Genomic DNA, 26,275 nt, shown 5'->3' on the forward strand with positions numbered 1-26,275 from the left:
TTTTTTTTTTTTAAATACAAAAGACTTCTAAGTAGCCTGCAAAATATAAGGACCTTCTCTTTGAGCTGCAGGAATAGACTGGAATCCCATGTGTAGCAGAGCAACCGCTGCAGCTTGTGGAATAACTTAGCCTCAGATTGTTGGATAGTTGCTGCTTCAGGGATCCAAGGAACGGATTTAAGCAACAACCCACCTTGTCTTCTGACTTTTCCCCTTGTAAAAAAGGTAACTCTACTAACCAATGGCATGGGTCAAGTTCTTCAGGAAGCCAGGGGGCAATCTTGGGAAATCCTACCAACCGGGGAGCATGCTGTCTCTGGCCCCCACCAAAGGACTGCTGAACGAGCCGGGCCAGAACAGCTGCTTCCTCAACAGTGCTGTGCAGGTTTGTTGACAGGATCGCTTTGTGTTCAAGTTGAATTAAATCTCTGTCAGCATCTTGTGAACATTTTATTTCTGAAACTGCACAAAGGTAGCGTTCACAGATTACAACATTTTTTTTATTATTATTTGCTGTTTGCATAACTTTATTTATTGCAGCCTTCCTCTGGGAACTGTAGAACATATTCCACCGTTTTGAAAAAATAACCATCATTTATTTAGAAATGACAACGCTTAGTCACTGTCTGAATTTGTCAGCGCTTCCCAGAGATTTATTCGTTCTGGATGGCTGCTTTTTACTTGTGGGATACTGGCTGGTGAGTTAGTTGATTATATCAGCCAACGCACAGCGAGGCCAGCGTCAGGCACTCTTACTCAGAGGGTGGGTGAGACAACCGATGAGCTGGTTGAAGATGATCATTACCTTCGGCTTACTTTCTGTGAGGGAGTTGTTCTCTCACCCACTCCTTATTGACGTGACCTTGAAGACTTTATTTTAATGCCTACATGTTATGAGCAACTAAAAGACCCAAGGATGTAAAGTTTCATAATAAGCTTTTTTTTGGGGGGGGTGCATCTGTTCTTAATGATTATTTTTAAATGGGCAGATGGAATAGAAAATATTTTTTGATATATATGACTGCGTTTACTTGAGTGGTGTAACCTGAGAGTAAGAGATCAGGGATTAATCTTATGGTGTAAGGACAGCCTCACAAGCTCCTGCTCTGTCCCTTGTGTAGGTACTATGGCATCTGGACATCTTCAGACGCAGCTTGAGGCAGCTGCCTGGACACTTCTGTCTGGGAGAGTCTTGTATTTTTTGTGCATTAAAGGTAAGATGCAGTCATGAGCATTTTTAATAAGAGCTGACACTGTGCAACTCCTGTTTGTCATTAAAAATGTGTGACACGTCTGGTCACATATGCGGATCGTGTATTGAGCGGCAAATGTGACACAAATGCTTTTTGTAAACACAACGTGCCGTTGTCAGCATGTAAACAAGTTCTTGCTCTCTTCTTCAGGGTATTTTCTCCCAGTTCCAGCAGAGTCGGGAGCGAGCTCTGCCCTCTGACAACCTGCGTCACGCCTTGGCAGAGACCTTTAAGGACGAGCAGCGCTTCCAGCTGGGCTTCATGGATGATGCCGCAGAGTGCTTTGTAAGTTCCTGTGGCAACTCGGTTGAGCGTATGGGGTGGGGGGGTTGTGTATGTTTGTGTGTTACCCTGCCGCTCAGTTCAAGCAAAGCACTACAACAAAACTGTTTGGCGAGGTCACTGAAAGAGCTTCTGTCCCTGCCTTCCCCTCCCATCAACCCCTGCCACGTTGGTGCTAAATATCATCATGACAGGTTATATAAGTGCCGGAGCTGTTTGAACCTCTGTGTGCTGTCATATTATGCCATTAATTTCTGTGCTTTTCGGAAATCAATTTCATGTGGCCTTTATTGTTTTAGCATTTTGGTTCCAGTTTTCACGCTCTTTTGGCACCAAAAAAAAAAAATTGCTGCATTTCAGCTAGTCTAATTATTTTTGTCCCAGTTTTATTTTGACTCCAGCCAAAAAGGAACAAAGTCCTGGACCATGTTTATCATTCTTTCTTTTTTTTTTCTACACAATGTTTTCCCATGTCCATCTGGTTTAATTAGTGTATTTTTTTCTTACAATATTGATGACTTGTGCTTGTAAACTATATACCAAAACAGCACAGATGGATCCCGACACCCCCCCCTCCCCCCCAAAAAAACAAACAAACAAACAAACAAACAAACAAAAAAAAAACACACACACACACGATTGTTTATCCATTTAGTCCAATTACACAGCAATGGATAAACAAAAGAGGGACTATAACATCTCAGGAACACAAGAGGACAGGACAGCGCTCGTGCACACTGGGTTATGCAAGTGTGATTTTTGTCTATAAATTACAAGTCAAATTAGAACGTGATGAAGTTGTACGTAGAAAGCTATAGAAATCACTATATTGCCAAAAGTATTCGCTCGTCTGCCTTCACACACATATGAACTTGAGTGATGTCCCATTCTCAATCGATAACCTTCAATATGATGTCGGCCCACCCTTTGCAGCTATAACAGCTTCAGCTCTTCTGGGAAGGCTCTGTGCAGGCCAGTCAAGTTCTTCCACACCAAACTCGCTCATCCATGTCTTCATGGACCTGCTTTGTGCACTGATAGGCAGTCATGTTGGAACAGGAAGGGGCCATCCCCAAACTATTCCCACAAAGTTGGGAGCATGAAATTGTCCAAAATGTCTTGGTATGCTGAAGCATTAAGAGCTCCTTTCACTGGAACTAAGGGACTGATCCCGACTCCTGAAAAATGGTCCCACCTCCCCCCTCCACTTGACACAGTGCAGTCAGTACCGTTCTGGATTGCAAGAGCTGGAGAAGCATGATTTGTCACTCCAGAGAACACGTTTCCACTGCTCTAGAGTCCAGTAGAGTCCAGTGGCAGCGTGCTTTACACCACTGCATCCAATACTTTGCATTGTGCTTGGTGATGTTAGGCTTGGATGCAGCTGCTCAGCCATGGAAACCCATTCCATGAAGCTCTCTACACACTGTTCTTGAGCTAATCTGAAGTCCACATGAAGTCTGGGGGTCTGCAGCGATTAAATCTGCAGAAAGTTGGTGACCTCTGCACACTATGCGCAGCATCCGCTGACCCCACTCTGTGATATTATGTGGCCTAGCATGTCGTGGCTAACAATTTCCTGTGGAATATTTAGTAGTGAAGAAATTTCACGTCTGAACTTGTTGCACAGGTTGCATCCTATCACAGAACCACGCTGGAATTCACTGAGTTCCTGACTCATTCTTTCACTAATGTTTGTAGAAGCAGTCTGCATGCCTAGGTGCTTGTTTTATACACCTGTGGCCATGGAAGGGATTGGAACACCTGAATTCAATTTGGATGGGTAACTGAATACGTTTGGCAATATTGTGTATATAAAATACAAATTCAGTGATTTGCAAAAAATATGTAAAGCAGTATTGAACTAAAATTAAAATGTCAAATGTTGGAACTGAGAAATGTTATTAAAAATATGCTCAATTAAAAAAAAATGGAATATGGGCAACAAAAAACTAAAGTTGTCCAATGCTTTAAAAAAAAAGTTAATAGAACACATTACACTAATAAGTTATGAGATGGTTTACCTGCTATTTCATATTTCAACTAATTACAAAGGTTGGACAAAGAGCATCCCAGAGACAGTTTGAGAAGTAAGTAGGAGGAGTCCATCAATTTTGTGTAAATAATTAAAAGGTTTAGAGAATTGCGAGAAATTTCTCTAATTTAAAATTCTTTTTGGGATCGAATGCATGCAGAGTTCAGGGTTTGGATTGGTCAGCAACTGTTATGGTAGAGGGGTACATTAGTGCATGGTACATGGTAACTTGCAGATATGTGATGCTAAATATATACACAAGCTTTGAAGCATCATATGCTGCCATCCAAACAACAACGTTTTTCAGGGAATGCCAAACTTATTTCAGCCACACAAAACCATTGCTTGTATTGCTAGTGGTAAAAGAGTCTGGCTGGTAGACTGGCTTGTCTTCAGGCCAAACATGTTCCCATTAAAAAATATTTGGTATGTTATGAAATGCAAAAAGACAAAGGAGGCCCTGAACTGTTGATATCATTAAACCCAATATCAAGCCAAAGATGAAAAAACAAAATTTTTGTTTTGCTTTCAAAGCTGCAGTAGTTGGTGTCCTTAGTTCCCAAATACAGTACCAGTCAAAAGTTTGGATACATCTTCTCATTCAGTGTTTTGTCTTTTATTTTATTTTATTATTCAATACTGAAGTCATACAGACTGTGAACAAACATATAAGGAATCATGTAGTAAACTTAAAAGTGTTAAACCAAAATATGTTTTAGATTTTAGATTCTTTAAAGTCGGCACCTTTTGCTTTGATTGCAGCTTTGGACACTCTTATTCTCTCTATCAGCTTCATGAGGTCATCACCTGAAACGGTTTTCCAACAGTCTTGAAGGAGTTCCCAGAGGTGCTGAGCACTTGTTGGCTGCTTTGCCTTCACTCTGCTGTCCAACTCATCCCAAACCATCTCAATTGGGTTTCAATCAGGTGATTGTGGAGGCCAGGTCACCTGATGCAAAACTCTATCACCATCTTTTTTTTTGGTCAATTATCCCCTTACATAGACTGGAGGTGTGTTTGGGGTCACCGTCCTGTTGAAAATCAAGTAATGGTCCCACTGAACACAAACCAGATGCATGTTGCTGCAGAATGCTGTGGCAGCCATGCTGGTTAAGTGTGGCTTGGATTTTGATAAATCGCCAACAGTGTCAGCAGCAAAGTCCCCCATACCATCACACTTCCTCCTCCATACTTCACAGTGGGAACTACACATGTAGGAACCATCCACCCACCTTTTCTGTGTCTTACAGACATGCCTTTTGGAACCAAAAATTTAGACTCATCAGACCAAAGGACAGATTTCCACTGGTCTAATGTCCATTCCTTGTGTTCCTTTGGCGAAGGCATTCTCTTCCTCGTGTTGTTCTTCCTTAGAAGAGGCTACTTTGCAGTGATTCAGCCATAAAATCCAGATTCACTTCAGTCTTCTCTGAACAGTTGATGTTGAGATGTGAGTGCTACTTGAACTCTGTGAAGCTTTTAGGTGGGCTCTTATCTGGGATGCTGTTAACTTGCAGTTTCTAAGGCTGGTAACTTTTTCTTTACTTAGTTGAGTAGTTCTTGCCATAATATGGATTAGAACATTTCTCAAACAGGGCTATTCACTGGATACCAACTCTACCTCTTCACAACACAACTGAAGGTCTCAAACATATTAAGAGTGCAAGAAATTCAAAAAAATTAACTCTTGACAGGCACAGCTGTTAGCTGTAAGCCATTGCAGGTGACTAGCTCATAAAGCTGGCTGAGAAGATGCCAAGATGTGCAAAGCTGTCATCTAAACAAGAGGTGCCTGCTTTGAAGAATCTGAAATATAAAACATATTCTGGTTTGTTTAACACTTTTTTTTTTTTTTTTTTTACTAAATTTCTTCATAGTTTGATTGACTTTAATATTATTCTACAATGCAGACAATTTTTAAATAATGAAAAACTGATGAATTAGGTGTGTCCAAATTTTTGACTGGTACTGTATGTACAGGGTGTTGTTAAAGGAAGATGTGATGCCCTGTCTGAAGTGTTTTAAACATGTTGGTATCAAATTCAAAATGAACAGGTTTTAGTTATAATATTTGATGTTTTACATCATTCACATGATTTACAAAACATTCTGATTTTGTTTACATTTAAGACTGCGTCCCAATGTTTTCAGAAACAGGATTGTTAAACTGAAATTTACATACCAAAGTTGTTCTCATACGGGCAGTCTCATTTCTTAATACTGCACAGATCTTTGCCCTTGAGTATTCACTCTGTAATGCATTGGCAGCAGTGTGCTGGTAGAGAATTTATGTGAGGAGTTAGCTAGTGTCAGATTAACAGCCTGTGAAGTCAAGCCTGTAACCTTTGCAGGCCTACCTTGGAGCCTTAATATTTCATAAACTCACAAGCGTTAGAACCTGGAAGGAGTTAAACTGGGGTAGAGTTTCTTCCTTTAATGTGTCCCTTCTGCTGTGAGGGTTGCAACATGACTCCTAAAATTGAAGTCTTTGTATATTGTGGACAGTGTATTTTATTGCACTGCAATTGTTGTCTCGGAAATTGCTGAATGGGAGGGAAATACCCCCCCCAAATACCTGACAGATTTCCTGTTCTGTCACAGGAAAACATACTGGAGAGGATCCACCTGCACATTGTGCCTGAGGAGACAGACGCCTGCACTTCAAAGTCTTGCATCACACATCAGAAGTTTGCTATGTCACTTTATGAACAGGTCAGTAAAAGGCTATGAAGTAATAATAAATATTACAGTATTTGAAAACTTGTGTGTTCATTCTGGTTCATACATCTAAGGAAGATGTGTTTTATATTCATTTTGTGCCTTATCTTTTTTCCTGGTGTTTTAGTTTGTTTAATCTTTGTGTTTGCACAGTCTCTGCAGTGATGCGTGGACAAGCCAGACACACACTAGAGAATGTTAGGATTAAGCAACACACACACACACACACACACACACACACACACACACACACACACACACACACACACACACACACACACACAACACACACACACACACACACACACACACACACACACACACACACACACACACAAACAGAAAGGTACATGAATCACTGTCTGAGACAATAGAAATCTAATCAGTCATGTTTCCATACTGGCTCACCCCCAGTGAAATGTAGAGGGTACTTCTGGTCAGATTCCACAGCACTGCAGCAGCAGGAGAGTACACATAAATTCCAGCACAGCAGAACACAGCACACACACACACACACACATACGCACCACTCTTCCCTGTGGCTCTGATGCCCATCACTGTCTCTGTCTTTGTCCCAAAAGGAATTTTATCTCTGAATCTAACAGATGATTCGCCTTTGGACTAAATCCCTTAGGAGCAGAGTCAGTGGGTTCGGCTGCACCTCAACTTCACCCAATCCAGGAAATATCATCAAGGCCCAAATGAGCATAGTCTTGGTCAAAGAGAGATTGATAACTTCAGAGCTGAAATCGGAGGCCTGATAATGCCAGTTGTTTGACTTAAAAGGATACTAGGGAACCCAGAGTTTATTTAGTTGTAATCCCGAGGAAAGAAGCCAATTCTCTTTGCCAAGAATTGTTTTGGTCTGAAAAATGACTTGCTGATATGCTAATCAGTCTTATGCAGTGCTTATTGTGTGCGCCTGTACATTTTTATTTTATTTTTTCTATGTAACTTTTATTCTTTTGTTTGTCCCCCTCATTGGTCACTCTTTCCTCTCTCCTCTGCAGTGTGTGTGCCGTAGCTGTGGGGCATCTTCTGACCCACTGCCGTTTACAGAGCTGGTGCATTATGTCTCCACCACCGCACTCTGGTAAGGCAAAGACAGTATGTAACCTTCTTTAGCACCCTCTTGTTAATATGTCTTGCTCCACACACTCTCTGAATTATCACAAGGTCAGAACTTGATTTCTTTTGCTGACATTGACATTTCTAAAGTGTGTGTGTGTGTGTGTGTGTTTTTCTCTAAGCATGCCTTATTTTTATGTCTTTGCTTGTTCTTTCCTATACTTCTGTTCACAATGTGCTGTTTACACTGAGGCTCTTCTTTCTTAGTCAACAGACATTGCAACGGAAAGATGAGTCTTTTGGGGAAGTGTTACAAGCAGCAAGTACAATCGGGGACCTTCGTAATTGTCCAGTGAGTGACCCTTTCCAAGTGTTTTTATACTGAAGCATTTGAACATGGAAAACACGTTGCCTTTGGGGCCGCAGGAAGTATTATGGGGCTGCTTAGTACACCCACTGGATATCATTTTTCATAACCTGGTCATTACTTAAGAATCAGAAAACATAATAAAAAAAAATGTCAACATTATTCATTTTAATATTATTTGACTCATTTCGGGAGATGCCATCCTCCATGTAACTAAAACACGCAGTCAGTAGCACTCGAACTACAAACCTTCTAGAACAAAAAAATCTGGTCGAACCTGATTTAATCAGCAGCGTTACAATTTATTTATTTTTTTTTTTCTGTAAAATTTGTGATTTAAGGGCACCCACTGCTATTAGTAAATCTTCTTGGTGACTTTTTGGTCCAGTTAGGGACTACTTTGTAATCAGCTGAACTTGCTTTTGTTGTCTTTATCTATGTGTCTGTATTTTTGCCAGAGCAACTGTGGCCAGAGGATCAGGATCAGACGGGTCCTCATGAACTCCCCAGAAATAGTCACCATAGGCTTTGTGTGGGACTCTGAACAGTCAGACCTCACTGAGGATGTTATCCGCTCACTAGGGCCTCTTCTCAGTCTTTCTTCGGTGAGCAATATTATGCATTACTTATTCATGTTCTACATATTATTACATTTATTGGGTTAATCTGAGTACGTAGCCAAAGATTGAAATGAATGTGTCAGTATATTTGTGGATTTTTTTTATTTACACAACTCTTACACAAGTCCTGCCTCTTGCCCTAGTGTTTCGATGTCAGTTTATTTTGGTGCAGTTCAACATATGTGGGAAATAAAGTAGGGATTTACTTCTCTGTAAATCGGGGTCATTGCGTAAGCCATCAACGCCCAATGCCCAGTTGGCCCATGCCACTGATCAAAAAGCACCCTGCTGGCCTTGGTCAGCTTGTCAGAAAGCCCCTCCTCCCATCTTTGTGTGTGTGTGTGTGTGTGTGTGTGTGTGTGTGTGTGTGTGTGTGCGTGCGTGCGTGCACGCACATGCCTTCCTAAGCAAACATGTCAACTAAATAGATACCACTAAGACGGGAGTGGTGGGAGGGGTGTGTTCAGCACCACGTTTTTTTTTTTGTTTTTTGTTGTGTTTATATTCAAACATTTTTAATCACAACTACGCACAGCTGTAGTGATGTATACAGATAATTTTCAGCCATGTTCACATTAAACACAAACTATAATGGCACATTACTTAATAGATGTTTGTCAGTGTCATTGTATTTACATCAGTCTGATGTGTGGATGTGTTCTACGAGACAAAATCAATGGGCGTAGTTCATATGAGGACATGCTCATACAATTCCCTCATTACATAACTATTTATTTATTTATATTGAAACCTTACAACCATTTATTTGACAACTCAGAAAAATGGGGACATCAGAAGAATTTTTCAGTCCCACTCACCCACTAGTGTGCCACAAAGGCTTTGATTCATTAGGGAGTATTTCATGTGACTTTATTGGGCGTTAAAAGGGAGCTGGCTACTCCATCATTTGCTTTGAAATCCATTGTTTGAGTGTGTGAGAAAGACGCGGAGAACTGGCTGTGCAGGAATCGTGGGAGGGAGAAACAAGCGACACTTTGTATTATTTGAAAATAACACACCGCAGTAGTAGTGTATCTCTGCAGCCTAGATGGCAAGATGCGCTGTGACTGCAGTGATTCAAACCAGCTTTTTACTTGTACTGATTAGTTCATTCCCTTAGACCTTAATCTGTTAACTAGCTTTCTGCATCATTTAGTTGCCTTCCAACTTACTTTGCTGCTGGTGTAATTGCAGAATTGATACATTTATTTATTTTTATATATATACATATATGTATGCATGTGTGGACACAGCTCTTCTACAGGGTGACAGATGAGCATGCCAAAAAGGGAGAGCTGCTGCTTGTGGGAATGATCTGCTACTCCAGCCGCCACTACTGTGCCTTCACCTTCCACACCAAATCTGCCAAATGGGTTTTCTTTGATGATGCAACAGTCAAAGAGGTGAGAGAGTGTGCACTAGCACTGGAGTCATTAGTGGGGTAATCCCTAAGGTGAATGACAGATTGTACAGGTCATGGTAAATGAATTAATGGTAAAAATAATTGATGGGAACATAGAAACATATCAATTCTAATAGCAAGGAATTTACACAACACACATGAAAAGCTTTTATTTTGTCTTTTTTCTTTGTAAGCTCTAAATATTTGGTGGCATTTTTAGACGTTAGAATAAAATTAGTGCTTTTTTTTTTTTTTTATAAAAAAAAAATTCAAAGTTTGGGCATCATGTTATCACTGAACAGATAAGCAGAAGCTGGTACAGAAGAGACGGGGTGTTCAGTCTCTTATCTCTGTTACAAAGACTCTTTATCGTCCAATAAGAGCCACAACGATTGCACTGCACGAGCCTCCGGTTTGACGAGCCTTTATGGTAGCAGAGAGTCAGCCAAACCCCCAACCTCCTGCCTGATTTTTACTGCAAACACTCAACTCTGTAGTCATAGGGTACTGCAGTAGTAAACAGTAGCTTAACTAGTAAAGATCTTTAAAGAGATGTGAGGGTGCTGGGTTACAGTGTATGGGTATATGTGCTATATGTCTGAGTGGAAAAAGAGGTTTAATTGGCGTGTCTGTTTTTTGCTAATCAGTTTGTGTGCACTGGTTTGAGAATCTACTCATCCATTAGTTCTTTTCTCCTTAATGTCGGATTTATTTTCATGATGCGTGCGTGCAAGCATGCCTTTTGTCTCACATCCTCACAATTTTCACGGGGACTGTGGTGCAGCGGCTGGCTGGCTGGCTCTGTGTCAATCCATCAGCAGCTTGTGCTGTGTGTGCAAACTCTCCCGACTGAGATGGAGGAGCTGGAGTACTCAGCGCCTGCCAAGTCCATACCTGGAATGAAACTTGCCAGCGTTTCTGTGACTCCCTAAATCCCAGCCACTAAATGACTGCTGCAGTGTAGCCCAATTACTGCATTTCCAGTGCATGAAATAATATTGCACAAAACCTAAGTACAGTCACTCACTGGGAGTTCTAATTGGATGGTGGGTTAAGGATACCAATAAAGACACTTATATTAATTAGAACATGTCCTGTGTTAATGCACTAGTAGTAAATGTTGAAAGGCAGATTTGGCCAAGAGTCTTAACTCTTAACATATCTTATACCCTTTCAGACAATAAATGTTGTGCCTCACTATTGAAAATAGGATCCAAAAATAACAAAAATTTGTCTTTATTTTTGCCCTCCTCTAACATGCTTTCTTAATCATGACCTTTTTTTTGTGCATTGGATTTTTTTTTTTTCTTTTGCTTTGTCTGTGTTCACTTGCACTGGTTGCTCTTTACCTTGTTTTGCTATCTCTTCCACGCCTTCTATCTCTATCCACCCCACCCCTCCACCCCTCTCATTTGCTTAATTAAGGAGCACAGAAGTATCTGTTAGCCTGCAGCCTGCCTCTGTGGTGCCTTTGTGGCGAGACACACACCTTACGCAGCTTAGCTAATGTGATTGTGTGCTTTGGCCTCGGTGTGTTATATTCACTCACAAATGAAAAGTAAACCCCACCTTTTGTCATGCATAGTTTGAAGTTGCATGTGAATTTTATAAAGCTGTCAGATCATCAGACACCTGTGAGTGCATGTAGGTGGAATATTTTACATTGTTTCACTTTGTATTATCGCACATAAAGCTGCAGAATCTTACAGAATGCTTAAAGTTGTGCAAACGTGTACTGACCCAGCTTTTTTATTTTGTGTGTGTGTGTGTGTGTTTTTTTGTTTGTTTCTTGCTGTAGGTTGGCTCCCGGTGGAAAGATGTAGTCAGTAAATGTATCAAAGGTCACTTCCAGCCTCTCCTTCTTTTTTATGCCAATCAAAATGGGAGTGCTATCGCCACAGAAGATGCCTCAAAACAAAACAGCAGCCAGTCCCACGGCAAGAACCCCATTAATGGAGAAGTGCAAGGTATGACGTTCCAGAATTAGCTCAGAGGTCGTGAGATTGACATTTAAAAGCTGACATCTGGTATGATGAGGTGTTGATTGTTCTCTTTGTGGAAATGACACCAAGTAAAAGGAAAATTGAAGAATGTTGTGGCACTACTGGCTGGTTGAATGAAACAAAGTATAGCCAGAAGTTTGTGTCTCTGAGTGGTTTGTTTTGAAATGCAAATTTAGTCTCTCAAGTTTGAGGTAAATGTTTGGTGGGTGGTTTGAAGTGTGGCTTACTTATCTTCTTCTCATTTATTTGCCTTTGTACATTTTTAGCTTGGGTTAAGCACTTAATCTTGCAGGGAAATTTAGCTTTTTTTTTTTTTTTCTTTTAAGTTGAAAAATGTCCAAATCCCCTCAGGGTACATTAAAGTAACTCTAAATGAAAACTGGAAATTAAAATCAGTAGACAGAAAAAACTGTCAAATCACATGCACTGTTTGCCTTTGCCGCTGCTGATGTGAACAGCTGAACATCTCTCCTGTTGGGATTATATATCCCTGGATTTGTGTGGTTGGGGAGGTTTTTATCCCTTTTAAAGACCCTCCTCCAGCTCTCCATGCTGGCTGTGCCCCAGGTCCAGGCTGTGGCAGCGCTCACTGTCCGTCAGAGCTGACAGGGCGCCCAACTAAACTGGATCATCCTTCAAAAAACCAAGAAGTAGTACATAGTGTGGATTTTGTAATTGAATTCTGTGCTGTAGTTTCAGGTAATAATTTGTGTACTGAGTCTGAACTCAAGAAGATTTTTTTTTTTGCATTTTTTTTTTTATGGAAGGGATGTGCCTACATGAATGGCTTTACTTATAAAGATTTTTTTTATTTTTATCCCCCCCTTCCCCTGTGTAGGCACTGAGTCTGTAGTTTCAGTCTCCCCCAAGAAGCTGGAGCTCACCAAAGAGAATCTGAATGCTCTGGGCCAAGATCTTTTCAAACAGAAGACCCCTTCAACCCTCAGCAGGGGCAGCACTCAGACCAGTGGAGGACGGGCAGCAGGTAAGGGGGAAAAATATGGAGGGATTAAACAGCTTGGTGGCTGAACACATTGTCTCAGTTGTGTAACCCCAACCCCCACCCCCACCCCCAACCAAAAAAAAAAAAAAAACTGCAAAAGAAAAGAAAATTAGTAACAGTGTAAACCAACCTATGGTTTATACATAAATATTTTGGTGTGAATAAGAAGGCATGCAAACAGAGAGATGAGTCATGTTGTGTGGTGGTTGTATTTTTCAGCCTTGAAAGACTTCTTAATTTATAAATATTTTGTCCTCAGAGAGCACTGACAAACACAGATCTGGAATAGCAGCTAGCAGAAGAGATAATTAAATGTCTTCGCTGTGAAACTAAATCTGGCCATGTTAGTAATACAGACGGGATTAGAGACCCTTGGTGAGGAGAGGGGGTCATTATGCACATACTTAATTGCAAGCAAGGGGAAGAGTGAATTGAGAAGAGGAGTTATTTATGTGATTTAAGTGCCTCTGCTTTGATATCGTTGCAGATTCTGGTGGTACGAATTGGTTTAATGTCCTTGAACGGATCACTATTATTTTCGCGAGCGGCGGCGTTGGGAGGGAAGGCTGCAAGACAATGAAATGTCAGCAGCTGCTCAGTTTTAAGGTGTAGCATGATCGAACTCTGATTCAGTGTGTGGTAAACTGTTACACTTCCCGCTTTATGGAATGTGTGGCCTCTCAAAAATAGCCGCTTTTTTCCGCTTTTATAAAAATCTAAAATAAGAAACCTAAATTATTTTTTTGTTTTGTTCTGTTTTTTTTTTTTTCCTTAACTGCCATCTCATCTTCCCTGTCTTCCTCCTGAAATCTCAGATGGCTAACAGAACCGCATTATTCCAGTACCGTGACTAATCATTGTTTTTCAAAGAAAATATGGGCCAGAGATGCAGCACAAGCCTCTGTATGGCTGTGTTTCCTCCCTGCTGCCTTTCCTCTCCCATCAGCACGGCGATGTGCTATGAAGGCGCCTGTGTCTACACACTCAGCAGCTGCTCAGTGCCTCGGGGGGGGGGGTGCTGGGGACGAAGGGCGACAAGGAAAAGGATGTAGCATTGATAGATTTATCTAAATGTACACGCAGATAAAAATACTTTAATGGCGTCTGAAAATGGTGGGAATCTCCACCTGATTCAGCAGTGTTTTATTTTCATTTCTTTTATAGGTCAGCGTTATTCAGATGCTGGCTATCTAACCCTTGTTGCACAGTGGAGGAAATTGTGTCAAATACCTGTCTTGTCTTTTGTTTCTTAGTGAAAAGTAGCACCAGCATTCGCAAGAACCAAATAAGGGAGATTTCTCAAGAAGTCGCCCAGAGAGCAGTAGAGATGCGTAGGACGCATTCACCCCGACGAGAGCCCGATAGGAGTGGTCAACACAGGGTGGAGCCACGCTACAGAGGTGGGTTGCTCTATAGAAGCAGACTGCAGGTGTTACGCTGCCCAGCTTTTCACTTCCCCATCCTTTGTGCCACCCTCTGTTTTGGAGCAGTGTTTTAGAAAGGGGATTAGGTGCTGACGTCTGTTAGAGCCTTCCTTGATCCCCTTTTCTCATAGTCATAGCCACTGGTTGCCTTCTCTGCAGTCTTCACAAATATTATTAAATACACCAGAAACTAAGCAGCTCAAACCAAAGAGCAATGAGTGCTGTATGATTTTTAATTTAAGGCTGAAATTTAATTCCAAAAATGTATTTTTGCGCCACCTTCCCACATACGTCTCCCAAATTAAGTCAGTGTGCAGTTATCAGTACGCTGATTAATATTTGCTCCTTTAATACTCCTTCAGTACATCATTGCTTTCACTAAGTGTCAGTGAGGGGATTATCAAGCACAATAGAACACACCAAATCCACCATGTCAACAGCGGTAGCCTGTGTCAGCACAGAGCTCACCTCCCATTATGAATAAATGCAGTAGGTTAAAGGAGCCTAGTGTCATTGTCGTGATGAATGGCAATGCTAGAGGTGACACTACGGTTAATGTAAATTAATGTGGCTCATTCCCAGGCTTTGGTTTTGCTAAAATGTCTTGTTGAGAAACAAGAAAATCTGAAGCAACTTCCTTAGGGCGTTATTCCTGAGGAATTTCTGCATGATCTTTGGCTGTACTGAAAACACTTACCCTGTAAGTTACCCTGTAAGATGTTTAAGGCTGTACTTAAACATCTTACCCTTCTTCCAGAATGATCCACAGCCTTGTGTACGGTTGACAAATATTGAGGTGGCAGCAAAAATTCTTAAAACAGGCCGGTATCGTATATGTGAGCAAAAATGTAGACAGCTCTGTTTAAAGTGTTTTACTTGGGGCACGCAGTCAGCAAAATCCAAAGCAGGGGACTCCATCTCTTTCAGGCTTTTCCCCAAAGAATGACAGTTTTATATACAGTATAAAAAAAGTCCAATTTTTTTTTTTTTTCCTACACTTAAACACGGATCAGATTTACCCCGTCATTTAGATGATAACTCTCATACAAGGCACGGGAGCCTTTAGCTGTCAGCTTTAGGTTATGGAAATGCATTTGATAAATGATCCTTAGAAAATAAATTTGCACAAAATGAGTTTTTCCTTAAAAATGTAAGAAAAGTCTTATAGTATCAAAGTTATGGAAGGAAAAAAAAAATGAAAACATATATATTGCAGGTCAAAAAGGCCCGAAGAACACTTTAAATAATGAGGCACTACATATATAAAAATCACTGTAATTCCTAAACATTTAATTCAATAGTTTTGTCAAACCCTTTGAATTCAAACTGAACGTCTGCACTTTAATAATATAATAACTGATTGATTGAAACACACGCAGTTACACACGCATTCATGAGTATCTGCGTGGACATCTGTGCACGAGCTGGTACCCTCTGTGCACACACCGTGGAAGAAAATTGACTCCTTGTGGTTGTAATTTACACCTTCCTGTTTACTGCAGACATAAATGTCAGTAACTCCGTTGTCATCATGCCCTTCCTTCACTTTCCGCCCAGCCTGCTGCTTTATTTAGCACAGTCGTGTTTGGTGATGTGGATATGTTTAAGTCAAATTTTAATCGTTTGCAGTGTTATTTACAACACTTTCCTTTGGCATGAGATGTTGCAGGAAAGATATTACAGACGAATAAAATGCAAATAAATTAATTAGTTGCCTCTCAAGCTGTCACAGTGTAAACTCGCATAAAACTTTTTTTTTTCTCCCCCCCCCCTCAGATCCAGCTCATGACAGGACCTACTCCCGCTCTGCTTCACCTCCAGAGAATGGCTTCAAGCAGTACATGGAGACTCGACTGTACAGCAGCCAAGGAAAAGGTCCCACTCGGACTGAGCGAATGCCGCAGCTTGGTGGCCGGTCTTCCCATGAAAACGTTCGCTCAAGGCACCAAGTTCCACCCAGTGCTCCCCCTATAACTAGCGGTCAGCACAGGCGGAGACAAGAGCTCATGTCAAATGGATATGATACAGACAGCAGCCAAGGCTCCAGAGGGCGTCCCGGAAATGGAGGGAACAGCCGCAGCAGGCCCAGTCGACCGTGGAAGCCCACGCGGGAAGTCCTAAATGTAGACAGTGTTTTAAGCGATGGAAATGCAGTAAGCCAAGAACGACAGCAGCAGAGCCCTCGGATGAGACCCAGCAGCCAGTCGCCCTTGCGCGATCGAGAGCGAGACCGAGATTTTACGTGGGGAGGCCGGGAAGAACGTAAACCCAAGAGCCTGATGACCATCTATGAGGATGAGCAGAGACATGAAACTGGTGGCAGCCGAAGCTCGCTGGACTCAGACAGCCGCGGGGGCCACATTGACAAGGACAGATCAAAGGGCTCAGCAGCTCTTAAAGTGCGCAGTGACAACTGGAAGATTCAGAGAACTGAATCTGGATATGAGAGCAGTGACAGACTGAGCAATGGCTCGGCTAATCTCGATTCGCCTGTTGTAGAGAACCTTTCTTCCAAGGACCTCCGGCCCATCCCTGAGCTGCATCTGATGAGGTGAAATAGACTCTTCCATATAAGTTTATATCACACCAAATGCACCAAAACCCGGCGCTGCAAAGTATGATGCAGGGAAAAAAACAGAGCTGACACAGTTTTTACTGCATGACGAGGGCGTCATAGTGCTGCTGTGTCATCCGGCGCCCCACTCATTTAAGGACTCGAGTCTCAGAAGTGCTGCCATTTCTAAATAATAAAACATTACAAACAAACTGATCTAAGAATAGCAAATCCCATTTAACAATAAATGCACACAAGGCAGACACACAAATCTTATTTTGCTGGGCTGTCATTTGTTGTCTTTGTAATTCAGGTCTTGTTTGTAGATAATGATCCCATATAGCTGACAACTCCTGTACTCAGCAGGGGAAGCCTCAGATAGCTGACTTCCTCAAAAGCCAGTGCATTATTTAATCATATCTGTTGACAGTATATTGGCAAAGAGTCTCTTTAATTATTAATTCTTCAACATGCGATTTAAGACTTGTGACTGGACTGGGTTAAAGTGTGAAACCACAAAAACTGCAAGGTTATTGCGATATTTTCTTTTTCCTTCCTCTTATGATCTTTAGAGGAGATAAAAGCATGGCACGTTTGCTGTTAGGTATCAATAAACACAAAGGAAAAACAAGCAAAGAGGCCATGAGCACTGACAGTAAGATGTCTATTTAGGCAACAATTATAGTTGTTCTCATCCTTCCTTTTCTGCTCTGAGCTCTTGGTTCTTTCAAGAACATGAACAATAACTATATATTTTTTTTGGTGTATTTTAGGGATCCCTTTCCTCAGAGAAGAAGCGATGAATTGAAGACTGATGTGTTGTACTCAGCCATTTCCATTAGTAAGTAACTACGCTTTAAATTGCTCCAGACAAAAAATACAACCAGTTGAAGTTCTTTGCTATTATTCAGGTAAATCCCAAATGTGGATACGGGCTTCATCTCGAATAGAGGGAATAGATGAAAGCATCAGTCTTTCAAAGGCCTGGCCCCGATGTTGAAGATAGTTCCTCTGCCCTGTAGACTTCCATGTGTAGTGCTGAAACATTAAGATAGTATGCTGTAGTTTCCTTGATTTATTGTTCCATCAGTTGCGTTAAGGTCACAGCCTGATTGAAGGGATACTGCATGGAAGTGTGTGCTGTGGTTCCAGACTGACTGGCCCTGACCTTTTTTTTTTTTTTTTTTCCTGAGTAAAGTTTATGTTACGCAGCAAAATTACATGGGCTCAAAGGAAGAATCAGCCCGCAGAGAGAACACGCTTTTGTACCTTAACACTGTTATTTTGGTGTGGAAAAACACTAGCCAGGCTCAGTCTAATTTTATTTAATTGGCTGTCCTTCCTCCCTCAGTGAATAGAAGAACAAATGGAAAATAGTAGGAGGGTGGTGGTGGGGAACTCAAGGACCTTTTCAACTGTTAACTGCAGCGAATAATGTGTTCTTGTGGCAGGAAGTACAATAACTTTTTTATCCACGGGGATGCAAAATCTGGGGTGAAAATCAGTTTAGACAGAACTTTTTTTAAAAGGAAATGAAACCTTAACTATGAATCATGTTGTGAAGTTGCAGTAAATTTTTTTTTAATCTTCTAGGCAGGATGGAGGGAGATAAGATGACATGAATAGCACTGGTGGGGGGGCTTGTCGCGTGGACACCCTTGACATTCTTTATCTAGCATGCGCTTGCTGATGAACACTATCCAGCACAGCAAAAGGAGGGGAAGGATCATCTAAATAAACAGATATGTAGAAAAATGGCTTACTAATTCCCTCAATGGAAATACCCTGAGTTAATCCTGAATTGCAAGGGGGGTAGATGAGTGAGCTTGTAGGGGCCACCCAGCTGTGCCCAGCCAGCCAGAAAATACCACGACTGGACCTGTCAGAAGGTGGTATTCAAACACCACTCAAATGAAATGCCATTTTACAGCTCTGCAGTTCCCAAAAGAAACGGCAGCTACAATTTGAAGTTCATCGCGAGTTAAATATAGCTTCAGCACAAGTGTGGCAAGTTGAGAAACAGAAGCATGACCAGTCTTGTTTTTGTCTGTGAGCATCAGCACATGCAGAGTGATTCATGTGACAGAAGCTCTGGCAACGGGACAACGATTACAGACTGCAGTGGGGTTTTCACTGCTTCAGTTTTTAATCCATCAAAATGTTAAAAAAAAAAAAAAGTGTTTAGTTTAATTATCACTACAAATTTTATGAAAAGTACTCATCGATGCTCTCATTTACTCATTAAGGCTGGTTTCCCCCTTGCGCTCCTCAGGAATTATGCTCATGTCTGCATCAAGCTTCATATTCCCCCTTTCTGTTTGTAATATTTTACAGGGCCTGTTTATTTTTGAAAACCAGCCACAGCTACGGTGTAGTTCTCAAATGTCTTGAAATGCTGGTTTGTGAATTGTCAGAGCTAAACCTGGTTAAAAAAAAGGGCCTTTGAGGACCAGTCTCCAGTAGCTATTTTTGAAAATCAGTATGGGATATTTACGCCCGGCTGCCTACAAATTGTATTGACAAGCCGCAGTAAATGTGTCCAGAGTCAATTTGGCCCGAGTTCAATGGCGGTAGTCTGGCGTGAGCTGCAGAGAAGCCTGAGCAGATTCCACTAGTCCATTAAAGTCTAAAATCCTTTCAGAAAGCACATTCATGTGGGAGGGCAGTTGTGAACAGCAGAGTTGACATTTTTATCACAGATATTTATTCTTCTGCTGGTTTGTTGTACCAGAAAAGAGACTCAAGTCTACATCTGGGCCTTTTCTTTTGCCACCTTAATGACACGTTTGATGTGCTGTGAAATCTTACATCATAGCTGCAGGGATGTTGGGGGATTTCTGGACTCTTGAAGCTGATATCAGAAATTTCTTCACAGTTTTCCTTCCTGGCTTCTGCAAACTTTATCAGGAATCTGCTGAAATGCACTTTTGAAGCTGTTGCAGCTGTTTGTGCTCGACTGTTATCATCTTCACAGCTGTAAAGAGTCGGTCTAGAAATATTCTGTAGTCTCGAAGCTTTAATAAATCAGTTGCTTTCAGATACTTCCATTTGGAAAGAAAAAATCCCGTGAAGGTCAGAGAAGGATGAATGGTCAGGGTGAATTTCATCCTTTATCCCATTACATAGATGCGTTCTGCATTCTGTTTGCATGCAGTGTCTGGCTCAGTGATGCCACAGTGAATGATGTGATAATGAGGTGTCAGCGCTGCTAATGAGTGCACATTTACATGGTAGCCATTTGACCTACAGCTACCATGAGTGTGCTACACCGAAACACAAAGAAGCCACGGCTTTTTCTCCAGGTGATATTTGGAAAATTTGCAGGTAGATGCATTTTAAATTGGTTCAAAATTTGACATTTCACTACATGCTCATTTTCTTTGACACTTAAGCTGCAAATCTGCGTGCAGTGATGTGATTGATGTTTAAGAATTTTAAGTCCCAAGTACCTTTTTGATGGCTGAAGATGAGCTTTCAAACAGGTGTTTTTCTTGAACTTTCTCACTGTAATTATTGTACTGTAATTATCGAAGGTGCTAGTAGCAGTAGCAAACAGTAGGCCTGTAACTGCAGAAGAACATGTATGGACATGAAACAGCTTCACATACTTTCAATTTGTGTTGATGTGGGAAAATCAGGGAATTTTTAACAGCTCAGCCTGCAGGTTTTCCCAGCTAAGTGCTAAGGCCATATAAACAGGAATGCACCTGTTGTGTTAGCTTTTGCAGCTTAAGACAGCCGGACCCCAAACCTGAATAATTTATTTAAATTGAGAAGGTGTAACAGTAATGATTTTATGGCAGTTGCCTGAAAGAACCTTTGCTCTAACAGTGCCAGACAGTGAATGACACACTTGCCTCACCCTGCTGTCATCCAGCCGCTTTCTCCTTCAAGCATTCTCTCGGTGCTGTTGCACGTGACGTTAAAGACAGAGGGGGATTTTCTACGGCAAAAGCATTGCGGATGGCATCCCTTTTTTGTTATCAAGACCGATATTGTTACACTTGCTTGCCAACATCACAGATCAGCAGCAGCATCAAATTGTGAATTGCCACATGGACTTAGCGGCTTAAAAATGCAATAGTGTTGTGGAGGGGATCTAAAGTCTGGAGTCTGACCCCGGCGTAATTGCATGCCAGCACAAAGGATTTAGCCACTAATGCTTTGAGAGAGCACTGGGACGGGGGACGGGGGGGGGGGGGGTATGCTGACACATCACAGATGGTCCTCAACCACTCACTCCCTTCCTTGTCCTGTTAGTCAGCTGTTGTCTGTCCCAGGCCAAGTAAATCACACACACCCAGCTAACTTGGCAAAGCTCCACACCCGACCCCATCCAGGGACCTGCTTCTAAACGTGTGTCTGTGCTGATCTGATGGGTAAAATCAGCCGTGTAGCAGCATAATTCAGTCACATCTCATCGGAATATGTTTGGCCTTAATAGGTTGAAAGACTGCTACTTTCCTCTGTTACGCTCTTTTCATTAGTTTTTAAACTGAACTTCTGAACCAGTTAAAGTTCAATCCGGGTGCTTATTGTTTTATTAGGACTGTTGGCTCAGACTTAACAGGGCCTGGATATGAACCCAGATTCCCTTTGAGGGCCCATGTTCTTTGGCTGGATCAGACAGTCAGAGTGGTACACTGGGGGCCCGAGGGCGCTCTGCCAGACTAGCTGCTTTGATACTTCCTCTCGCAGTACCAGGCAAAAGGCCTTACCATGACCCCTGTTAGATAACATGTCTTTGCAGGAGAGACAGAAAAAAAAAATATTGTAGCAATGTTCAAATGGAAACCCATGAATCTATTTTGGAACTGGCTCTATTTTGGCCCATCTGTTAGTGATGAGTTTACAAAATTGTGTTCTTGTGATATAAAGTACACATGAGAATTGTTTTGTTTTTTTTTTTCTTTTCTCTAGATGAACCTCCTGATCTGCTAGACTCCAAGATGTTGTCTGGTCAGCCCCCACAAAGGTAAAAGAAAAAGGAAAGATTGTTAGGGAAATGCTTGCTTGTTACAAGTTCAAGTAAAATAGAAAACGTTTTTATTTTCGCGCTGTTGCAGGACAAGAGCATTCCGATACACACCTGGGATCTTGGAAAAGAACAGTAGCATTGACAGCGAGCGAGAGCAAAATGTGGACAGCAGCCGATTCAGCCCTGTGCCTCCCTACTTAGCAAAGACCAGCAGTTCTGAGTGGAACAGCTCAGATGACCTTGCTGGACCCCTTTCTGAACAAGAGGACAACGGCTCTGGCCACATAGACTCTTTGTCTGTCAGCTATCCCCCACCTTTATCTCTCAAGACTTTTGGCAACAGCCTCAATGACCCATCTGGCATCTACTCCTCACCTCCAGAGGTGCCAGAACGGTCGAACTCCCGCAGTGAACCCAAAAATGGCCTGTTCCCCAACTCGCACACAGCCCTCCGGCGGTGGATTGAGACACCTGGCGAGAACAGGATTTCATCGGACGCCAGCTCCAAGTCTGGGTCCTCAGACCAGGAGAGGAACGATCTGTCGGCCAGCGAGAGCGACGAGAGGTTACCCAGCCCAAAGTCCAGACACGATGACGGTACAAACTCCCCCACTCTGACAGATAGGGTTCTTCCCACCACTTACTTTTCAGTGGATAACTGTATGACAGACACTTACCGGGCCAAATACCATAAGAAGTCAGCCTTGTACATGAGAGTGCAGGACCACACGTCATCAGGGGAGAGCGATGCGGAAGGCAGGGGGCACCCTTTCACAGATGTTCAAACACTAGAGTCTTCTAAAAGCAGAACAGAATCAGGTACGCAGAAGCACACTTTGATCAGGACTTTACATCCATTTGTTTGATTTTAATGTTTGATTGATTCTTTGACTTCTGTTTTCCAGGCATTTCCACTACTAAGACTATTGCGAAGTGGAATCCAGTTACTCCAAGAGGACTTGATGAGCATGGTTACCTATGATTGACTCTGTGATGGCTGGACGCCAAAAAGAATTGTTAAGCGCTGTGACTGCTACAGACTGACTAACTGGAGGGGGGGTGTTTTCTCACATACTCGTCAGGTAGTTGGACATGAAACTGGATGCCAAAGAGATTGTAAAAAGAATGGCAGGTGTCTTTAATTAGCTGCTTGGCTACTAAAAGCTTTGAATAATGAATTTGCACAGTAGAGCGCAGGTAGAAAGGTACAAACAGAATTATGCCTAAAATATTTTTGCTGGACTTTTGGAGCACAAAAGCAGAGGGTCAGGATGGTAAAGAATGTGTCACGTAAAGCCACTTTACTACGCAACAGTTTAAGAGATTTCTTTATTTCTTCTAGTCCTTTTCTTCCTGCACATCCTGTGGAATGCTTTGATTTAACTATTCCCTTTTCGGTGATGTGAGGTGTCTGCCCCAGTTCTGTCTGTTTTTGATATATTATACCTGCCTGTCAGTGGGTTTTGAAGAAGAGGTTTCAGTTGTGGTCAGAGCTTTGTAGATATGCTTTTTAAAAAAAAAAAAAAAAATGGATCCCAAGGATCCGCGTGAATGTGAATCTTCCAGGACATCCACGTTGGCTTTTTGGCTGATGAGACATCTTTGCACAATCCATAAAGCTAACAGCCGTGGATCCTTGTTTGTACGAGTTTAACGACCTATGCAAATAACCAGCGTAGGACTTTCTTCCCTCTCTGCCTCTGTCAAACCTTTCACAAGAGGAGGTTTGATACACGAGAATCGCTGACCACGAGTGAGGGTGCTGGGGCTTATAAAGGTGATGGGTGAATATGTTAAACTGAGTGCCTGCTGGTAGAAAAGTGTGGTGGATCCCTACTCCTCATTGACACCTGCACATATTCTATTGTCTTTACATATTTACTTTTTTATATATGTATGTGTCTTTGCACTGTTTTCCTTGCCCCCCCCCCCTTCACACTCCTTGGTAATATTATTTTTGTCTTTAGAAGATTTCAGTCACCTGATTCTTAAATAGCTTCCCTGAGCAGCACGTCTGCACTTGGAGGACATGAAAGATTTAATTGTGTGATCAGACATTGCTTTGCTTTTTTTTTTTTTTTTTTTTTTCCTTAAGGGAATTTTTAATATGTTGTGACTTTCACCGGTTTAATTTTTTTTTTTTTTTTTTGGTTCAGATGTTTTATATATTCAGCAGACTAATGCACAGTGCCTTTTGTATTTTTCTGTGTCAAGGCGAGATTAAATTGGAGCCATGGTTTGTACAATTCTTTGATTTTAAAGAATTTTTGTAAAGTTTCAATTTTATTTTTATTGAACAGTTGTGAAATAAATAGATCTATTTAACCATATCTCTGTGTCAGCTGCTGGTATTTAGGGGAGCAAAGCTTCGAGCATGGGTTTGATGAGAACTCTAGAGCACAGCAGTTCTGATCTTGGGTCTTCATTATTTAATAAACGAGAAGCTTGTTGTATGAACAATAAACAAACTTTCACATTTTTTTTCAAATAAACTGTCCATGATGATAAAGGTCGCCGTTGGATCCAGCATGGAGATCATTGTGTAAGGCAGTTGCAGGGAAATGTGGTGTTTTGCTGCCACCTGCAGTCATGTGACCTGCATGTACCACCTCATATCAAATAATAGCTACCTAACCAAAAAAAAAAATCCAAAACAAAAAGTCTGCACTGAAATGCACTCTTAAAGTGTTTTGAACTTGCTGTATGAAGAGTCCTTCGCCTTGCTTTAACAAGTTATCATGCTGCCCCCCCCTTTTACACACAGTGATATACCATAAAAATGTTTAGTAATAATTTTGTAAATGTTCCTCTTCAGTTGATGCCCTCCTTTGTAGGTCCTTCAAATTTTTCACCGAAGTGAAAAACTAGCGGGACCTACGATTTATCAAAAGGCATCAGCGGCCAGTACAGTATATTTCTGATAGACTGAAAGTTTAAAGGGGTACCTTTATACTAACTGGCCATTTTATTAGGTATAGATGCTCAACTGCTCATTAATGCAAATATTTAATCAGCCAATTGCATGGCAGCAACTCAGTGCATTTAAGCATGTAGACATGGTCGTGACAAATTCAAACTGAGCATCAGAATGAGGAAGAAATAGGTTGCTTGTTGATGCCAGGCGCGCTGGTCTGAGTATTTCAGAAACTGCTGATCTACTGGGATTTTCCCACATTACATAGTCTGATGAGTCTTGATTACTGCTGCCAGATTCAGATGGTGGGGTCGGAATTTGGCATAAACAGCATGAGAGCTGCTGGTGCTTCCAGCAGGATAACGCACCATGTCACAAAGCTCAAATAATCTCAAACTGGTTCCTTGAACATGACAGTGAGCTCTCTGTACTCAAAACGGCCTCCACAGTCACCAGATCTCAATCCAGCAGAGCACGTTTGTGGATGTGGTTTAACGGGAGATTCTCGTCATGGATGTGCAGCTGACCAATCTGCAGCAACTGTGTGGTGCTGTTGTGTCAGTGTGGGTCAAAATCTCTGAGGAATGTTTCCAGCATCTTTTTGAATCTGAGCCATGAAGAAGTGGTATATTATGGGGTATTATATGGTTGGTCAGGCTGATGTCCCCTCCAAAGGCATTCTTATGAAGGGTATTCTAAAAAAAAAAAAAAGTATTTGGCTGACAACATTTCCCCTGTGATCTAAAGCTACCTGCAATGTTTACTTGTTTCCTTGAAATATATGAACATAATTTTGTTTTTGTTTATTCCATCCTGGAGAGGTGAGTAGAGATGCAGCCAGATTTATGCCACAATGCGCACTATAACTTCCACTTGATTTCATTGTCATGCCTGGCTGTAATTTGCTGAACTGTGTTACAGATTTTATTATAATTTTTTGTTCTCAGTCTTTTCCTTGTTTGGATGAATTCCAGTTGGAGAGTGTCCACTTGTTTTATAAATGTTTTAAAAAAATAAACATTAATCTTCCAGCACACTGACCCCCCCCCCCCCCCCCCCCCCCCCCAACATGACGACAGTGACAGTAAAGATTATTCATTATATTTCAGGATTTATCTGTATGCTCTGCACTGCTGGAGATATCTTAAAATAGACATGGGCAAAATACTGAACCAGCCCACGGACCATCTCAGTCAAGCCCACACTGTCCTCCTAAAAATAAAACAAAACAACAGCCTGAAGATCAAGGAGAATGACTGCAATGAGTGCGCACTGCTGTTTAACACTCTCACATTATTTATTATCAATATATTTGTATATTAGACAATTTGCAATGCAGGTATGTCCTGCAAAGGTGTTAAAATCTTTGTTTTTTTACACAAGTTACAAAATGATTTCATTACACTGATAAAATTGACAGTATTATTGTCCATACTTACTACAGTGGACAAATGTTGCATTTTGACGTTTTGAAAATAATTTTTCTTTAATTGATAATTTTTTTTTTAACTTGTGTTTTGGTTTGTTCCAAAAGGGAATGCCACCCCTTCTGGCCCTGAAATGGTATCAGCCCATTCAGTTTGTCTTTTGTTGGTTTATGTTTAACCTGCAAATTTATATTTTTAATTTTTTTTTTTTAAGTGCTTGAGACAGG

At 41.4% G+C, this 26,275-nt stretch overlaps 1 protein-coding gene across 1 annotated transcript; it reads left to right on the plus strand.

Annotated features, from left to right (window-relative positions):
- On the plus strand, positions 1-23,850 carry usp53a (ubiquitin specific peptidase 53a). Its single transcript, XM_030722789.1, has 16 exons — positions 1-385; positions 1,122-1,214; positions 1,404-1,538; positions 6,172-6,282; positions 7,299-7,381; positions 7,624-7,708; positions 8,182-8,328; positions 9,597-9,746; positions 11,544-11,712; positions 12,587-12,733; positions 14,005-14,151; positions 15,952-16,726; positions 17,503-17,570; positions 21,650-21,704; positions 21,796-22,526; positions 22,613-23,850. The coding sequence occupies exons 1-16, from the start codon at positions 242-244 to the stop codon at positions 22,687-22,689; spliced, it is 3,117 nt and encodes a 1,038-aa protein (XP_030578649.1). The 5' UTR covers positions 1-241; the 3' UTR covers positions 22,690-23,850.
- Positions 23,851-26,275: the final 2,425 nt, after the last annotated feature.

The sequence above is a fragment of the Archocentrus centrarchus genome (genome assembly GCF_007364275.1).
Source record: "Archocentrus centrarchus isolate MPI-CPG fArcCen1 chromosome 18 unlocalized genomic scaffold, fArcCen1 scaffold_23_ctg1, whole genome shotgun sequence".
Taxonomy (NCBI): Eukaryota; Metazoa; Chordata; class Actinopteri; order Cichliformes; family Cichlidae; genus Archocentrus; species Archocentrus centrarchus.

Bases quoted from the DNA above. Each gene is read 5' to 3' on its own strand.
- usp53a (XM_030722789.1), top strand. From the start codon at position 242: ATGGCATGGGTCAAGTTCTTCAGGAAGCCAGGGGGCAATCTTGGGAAA. The intron at 9,747-11,543 runs GTGAGAGAGTGT...TTCTTGCTGTAG, and splicing joins ATGATGCAACAGTCAAAGAG to GTTGGCTCCCGGTGGAAAGA. The intron at 16,727-17,502 runs GTGAAATAGACT...GGTGTATTTTAG, and splicing joins CCTGAGCTGCATCTGATGAG to GGATCCCTTTCCTCAGAGAA.